The following is a 6,713-nucleotide window of genomic DNA, read 5'->3' as shown; positions in this document are numbered from 1 at the left end:
GATACAATATCGAAATTGAAGTGTCTCGACGATTTGCCATGCAAGGGACATAAACTTTACATAGAGTTTGGTGGCAAGCTATTCAATATAAAGCTAGAAAGGCATTGTTTAGCAGAATATTGTGGCCCGCTTACAACTAATGGTTTTCTTCCACATGCTTTGGGTTTAAACAGTTGTAATTGGGTTGACACAGGGAAAGCTTTCTGGGCTTTCCTTGATAGGGTAAAGTCAGGTATGTATTCATTCAGTTGTAGTTTGCTTACCACATTTCTTGGCACTACAAGACATTATTCAATTATTGCTATGGATGGTTTCAAGAAGATCATTCATATGCTATCTTGTCATATTGATTCCACGCCCAATGATCAAAGTATTTTGAATCAATTTCCCTTTGACCCTGGAGCAAACTTGTTTATAGTAAACCCTGTCGGGTATCTCTAAATTCTACAATTACAACTTGGGTCATATATACACACTGTATTACCTGTGAAAAACATATTTCAGCGTTGGGTTCCAGGAATTAGTTGTGAGTTCATGGCCACCAGATCAAATGCCTCTAGACTCTCAGTGTTGCCTCAAATGAGTGTTTGTTTTCTGTGGCATGTAGACTCCATATTTGCTATTGTAGGCCATTTGTTTTTGGTTGTGATAAAGTTTCAACTCCACATTACCATTCGGAGCACACTCTTTGATGAGCTGCGAAAGTACTGACAAATGAATGAAATGACCCAAGTCAATTCATGGCTTGGATGTACCTTAGGTTTACACATTTGCAATTGGTTTGATATTGGACAAGTTCTATGGACTTTCCTTGATGGGATAGAGTTGGGTATGTCTTTATTCCTACATGTACTGATTGTTTATTCTGACGGGCTGATTAATAAACTCACTGCTGACTTCTTCTCTTATGGTTTTAAGAAGGAAAATAATGGAACTATTATAGTTTTTGTCCCTAGAGATACTATCTTGGATGTGATTGATATCAATTATATGAAGCCTATTAAGTTTAAGTTGTCATTACTATAAACTATTGCTCGATTACGTCTACTAAGTTGTGATACAGTGGAGGTTCTTCCATTGTTTTTTTTGGTCATAGTAGTTGTTTGATAGAGCTACTGTTACTGTAGTCTATGTCCAAAAGGAAGAAAAGAAGTAATATTTTGCAGTCTCCATTGACAGGAATGAACTTCTTGTGTTACTCTTGCCGCATTTAAACACTTACTATGTGCATCCTCTCAGGACTTCTCCTTTGAGGATAGTCAAACTATACGGAAGCATGACGGGTGATGTGGCAGATAAACATCAAATGAGATGTGAAATGTCGACTTTTTCATGGATCCGGTGGTTCATTTGCATCTGTTTGCACGCCAAACATATCAAGTTGAGTCATTCTGAGGAAATAACTAACAACAACTTAAGAGGACGGTTGAGTGACAGCAAAGCAAATGGATATATTTTTGCGATAAATTGGTTGGCTCAGTCGGCATTGCTTATTCTTCTAAAGCTTACTTCAGAATATTTCCCCGAAAGAGTGATTAAGTCTGTGTTCTGCTCGTGTAAACACATTCATGGGATTTTGCAATTTGCGAGAGAAAAATTGCAATCTTTCCCTGTCTTAAAACTTCAATTCAAAAAAGAAGGGTATACAATTGCATCTCTACAGTTTGAAGTTGCTTCAGTTGTTGAACACTGGCTAGAACTTTTTCTAAAGGCACGAACTTTATTTCTTTCATCGATAATTGTCCACGATAATAGAAAGCTCTGGATTGTTTCAATTGAACAAGTCGTTTGCCTGCAAGTTGGTTATTGGCATTGGAATTTTTGTGGGTGCTCTATACTTCCTAAGGAACAAACCAAATCATCAACTGCTATTCAAGTATTCAACAATGACCTTGAGGACAAGGTCGATTTTAAGTGGGAAGGATTGTCATGACCTGTATTAATGGTCGCGTGAGAGACATACATTAGGGTCACGTGAGAAGCACGGACAGTCCACTTCAATATAAATACAATGAACTATTGTGAAGGAGGGAACAAATTATTTTGGTAAAATCCCAATGATCTTTTTCTCTCATTCTCTCATTTCTCTCTCTTCTTCCTAACTAGTTCTTCTTCCTCCTCTCGACTAATTCTATCCTTAATTGCCATTGAAGGTGATGATTGGAGCTTCTATGGCAACTTATCTCTCATAGTATCCAATTCAATTTATCAATTGTAATAGCTAATTTGTATTGAATTTGGATTAGCAATAAAAATTTTCCTTTCACGATTTCAATTTTTCTTTCATTATCAAAGTACATAACAATTGGTATTATAGAACGAACCTGACTCGACTGTGGGTAGTAATTTGAAGAAGATGTTTGTGGAATCATCGACTTTGACTGAATTGGTTGAACGAAATAATGCCAATAGCAGGGCCTTTGTGGATGGAATTTCTAGAATAATTGTGAATTTAAAACAATTTCAGAGTTGGGGTAAGGATTGTATATTCAGTGTTGACTGCTAATGCAACTCATGCGTTTCTGGGTGTTTCCATCGCGTTGACTGCCAATGAGGTTTTTGTCTTAATGTCTATTCGGGGGAAATGAATGAAGGGGACAACCAATCTGAGGTGGATTCTTGCAACCAGGCTATTGTTGAACTGCTGAAAGTGGAAAATACCAGTGAGGTCAATTTAGAGTACAAAGCAGATCAGGTGTTTGGCGAATTTTCTCAATGGGTAGAAGATGAAATTCTAGTTGAACTTTACTCCATCCACAATACAAATACCACGGAGATCGAAATCGTGGGCTTACGTTTGAATTCACGACTTTATGTTCTTGATGTTGAGGATACAATATCGAAATTGATATGTCTCAACAATTTGCCATGCAAGGGACATAAACTAGATATAGAGTTTGGTGGCAAGCTATTCAATATAAAGCTGGAAAGGCATTGTTTGGCAGAATGTTGTGGCCCGCTTACAACTACTGGTTTTCTTCCATAAGCTTTGGGTTTAAACAGCTGTAATTGGGTTGACGCAGGGCAAGCTTTCTGGGCTTTCCTTGATAGGGTAAAGTAAGGTATGTATTCATTCAGTTGTAGTTTGCTTACCACATTTCTTGGCACTACAAGTCATTATTCAATTATTGTTGTGGATGATTTCAAGAAGATCATTCATATGTTATCTTGTCACATTGATTCCACGCTCAATGATCAAAGTATTTTGAATCAATTTCCCTTTGACCCTGGAGCAAACTTGTTTATAGTAACCCCTGGCGGATATCTCTAAATTCTACAATTACAACTTGGGTCTTATGTATACACTTTATTACCTGTGAAGGACATATTTCAGCGTTGGGTTTCAGGAATTAGTTGTGAGTTCATGGCCACAAGATCAAGTGCCTCTAGACTCTTTGTGTTGCCTCAAATGAGTGGTTGTTTTCTGTGGCATGTGGACTCTATATTTGCTGTTGTAAGCCATCTGTTTTTGGTTGCGATAAAGTTTCAACTCCACATTACCATTCGGAGCACACTCCTTGATGAGCTGCGAAAGTACGGACAAATGAATGAAATGACCCAAGTCAATTCATGGCTTGGATGTACCTTAGGCTTACACATTTGCAATTGGTTTGATATTGGACAGGTTCTATAGACTTTACTTGATGGGGTAGAGTTGGGTATGTCTTCATTCCTACATGTGTTGATTGCTTATTCTGACGGGCTGATTAATAAACTCACTGCTGACTTCTTCTTTTATGGTTTTGAGAAGGAAAATAATTGAAATATTATAGTTTTTGTCTCTGGAGATACTATCTTGGATGTGATTGATATCACTTATATGAAGCCTATTAAGTTCAAGTTGTCATAACTATGCACTATTGCTCGATTACGTCTACTAAGTAGTGATACAGTGAAGGTTCTTCCCTTGTTATTTCGGTCATATCAGTTGTTTGATGGAGCTATTGTTACTGTCTATGTCCAAAAGGAAGAAAAGAAGTATCATTTTGCAGTCTCCATTGACAGGAATGAACTTCTTGTGTTACTCTTGCTGCATTTAAACACTTACTATGTGCATCCTCTCAGGACTTCTCCTTTGAGGATAGTCAAACTATACAGAAGCATGACGGGTGTTGTGGCAGATAAACATCAAATGAGATGTGAAATGTCGACTTTTTCATGGATCCGGAGGTTCATTTGCATCTGTTTGCACACCAAACATATCAAGTTGAGTCATTCTGAGGAAACAACTAACAACAACTTAAGAGGATGGTTGAGTGAAAGAAAAGCAAATGGATATATTTTTGCGATACATTGATTGGCTCAGTCGGCATTGCTTATTCTTCTAAAGCTTACTTCAGAATATTTCCCCAAAAGAGTGATTAAGTCTGTGTTCTGCTCGTGTAAACACATTCATGGGCTTTTGCAATTTGCGAGAGGAAACTTGCAATCTTCTCCTGTCTCAAAACTTCAATTCAAAAAAGAAGGGTATACAATTGCATCTCTACAGTTTGAAGTTGCTTCAGTTGTTGAACACTGGCTAGAACTTTTTCTAATGGCACGGACTTCATTTCTTTCATCAACAATTTTCCAAGATAATAGGCATCTCTGGATTGCTTCAATTGAACAAGTCGTTCACCTGCAAGTTGGTTATTGGCATTGGTATCTTTGTGGGTGCTCTATACTTCCTAAGGAACAAATTAAATCATCAACTTCTAGTCAAGTATTCAACAATGACCTTGAGGACAAGGTCGATTTTAAGTGTGAAGGATTGTCATGACCTGTATTAATGGTCGCGTGAGAGACATACATTAGGGTCACGTGAGAGGCACGGACAGTCCACTTCAATATAAACACAGTGAACTATTGTGAAGGAGGGAACGAATTATTTTGGTAAAATCCCAACGATCTTTTCCTCTCATTCTCTCATTTCTCTCTCTTCTTCCTAACTACTTCTTCTTCCTCCTCTCGACTAATTCTATCCCCAATCGCCATTGAAGGTGACGATTGGAGCTTTCATGGCAACTTATCTCTCGTAGTATCCAATTCAATTTATCAATTGTAATAGCTAATTTGTATTGAATATGGATTAGCAATAAAAATTTCCCTTCCGCGATTTCAATTTTTCTTTCATTATCAAAGTACATAACAGTGGACCACCCAGCAACACCTCCCTCGATTTGTCTCCTCTCCACTGCCTCCCGCCAGCTACCGAAACCCATCACACCACTGCAAAGTCACCACCAGTGGACAATGCAGCGCTGATGCCGCCGTCAGCCTGCTCCATTTTGCAGAACCAATCAACCAATGGTAACACAATCAGCTATCGCCGTTGCTGCATAACCTGCACACCGCACCATCACCGCCATAGCACAAGCCAAACCAGTGTTGCACTCTTCTCTTGTTGCTTCTCTCCGATGAAAATAATCCAACAGCCACTGTATGAAATCGACATCCAAACCCATCACTGCCTAGCTATTGCTGCCCCCTCACTGCTGCTGTTTTGTTTTGTACAGAGAATTGAAAATATAATTTGATAAAATAACAAAACAATGAGAGAAACACAAGTTCTTTTATTAATCAACGTGTAGAAAAACTATTACAACATTGATCACTAACTAACTCTATTGGTGAACTTGAACCTGAGAAAGAAAGAACACAAAAGATTTAGCTGAAGAGAAGAGGATCGAAGAAGAAGGGAATAGTAGTTAGGAAATTGTAGCTGAAATTACCAGAATTTGTGTAAGTTTCACGCTCTTAATTGGTGACTTTATAGACTCCTTAGCTGTTGGACTCGGATCTATGATTTGAGCCTGATTCTATGTTTGGGCCGCTTTTATTCTCCGACCCATTGACTGGCCTATTCCATTAAGAGCTCACCCACCACACACGTGACTTTATTTACAGATGTACAACATATTATCTTTTCCCTTTATACACTTCGCCAATTATTTTCTCTCTAACTTCTCTCTAACGGCTCTCTCTCTCACTAGACTCTCTCTCTCACTAGACTCTCTATCTCGGTCCACGGCCTTCGGCGCCGTCGCCGACCGTCGGCGCCGACCCGACCCGACCACCGGTCCCCGGCGTCGACCTCCGTCGCCGGTCTCCGGCTTCGTCGCCGGTCTCCGTCGCCGTCGCCGGTCTCCGTCGCCGGTATCTGGCTCCGTCGCCGTCGTCGACCTACGGCGCCGACCCTACCGCCGGTCACCGCCGTACCCTCTCTCTCCCGCGCCTCGGCCCTCCGGCCCCGTTGCCGTCGCCGACCTACGGCGCCGACCCGACCGCCGGTCACCGACGCTGACCGCCGGACCTGACCGCCGGTCACCGACCGCCGTCGCCGAGATCCGGTTCCCCCCTGCTGTACCCCCCCTTCTCTGTCGAGACCCCCCCTCAGCCGGCGCCGTACCACAGGGCAGCAGCTGTAGCTCGGTCTTCAGCCGGCAGCCGCGGATCCATCTCAGTAGCGATCCCCCGGCAGCAGGTCGACGCGGGGCTTGGTTGCCGGCTTGGTCTACTAGTGAAATCTGGTGACTTCTAACCTTTGCTTATTTCATTCTTCATTCTGCATTCTTTCATTCTTCGTATTATACTAGTAATTGAGTATAGTTTGGTTGCTGGAATATTTCCTTGAATTGGTGTGAGCCTTGTATTAATTGCTGCTGCTTTACTATTACCATCGTTTATGTCTTTATATCTTTATATTATCTTTATATTCTCTTATACTTTCGCCT

General features: G+C 40.7%; 1 protein-coding gene across 1 annotated transcript; it reads right to left on the bottom strand.

Annotated features, from left to right (window-relative positions):
- Nucleotides 1–5,483: 5,483 nt before the first annotated feature.
- On the bottom strand, nucleotides 5,484–6,438 carry LOC124892753. The gene is made up of 3 exons (XM_047403966.1): nucleotides 6,392–6,438; nucleotides 6,158–6,356; nucleotides 5,484–6,119 (listed from the first exon to the last, which is right to left on the bottom strand). The coding sequence occupies exons 1-3, from the start codon at nucleotides 6,436–6,438 to the stop codon at nucleotides 5,928–5,930; spliced, it is 438 nt and encodes a 145-aa protein (XP_047259922.1). The 3' UTR covers nucleotides 5,484–5,927.
- Nucleotides 6,439–6,713: the final 275 nt, after the last annotated feature.

The sequence above is a fragment of the Capsicum annuum genome, unplaced genomic scaffold (genome assembly GCF_002878395.1).
Source record: "Capsicum annuum cultivar UCD-10X-F1 unplaced genomic scaffold, UCD10Xv1.1 ctg5038, whole genome shotgun sequence".
NCBI classification, from domain to species: domain Eukaryota; kingdom Viridiplantae; phylum Streptophyta; class Magnoliopsida; order Solanales; family Solanaceae; genus Capsicum; species Capsicum annuum.
The sequence above is the reverse complement of the archived record's forward strand: the minus strand, read 5'-3'. Positions and strand labels throughout refer to the sequence as shown.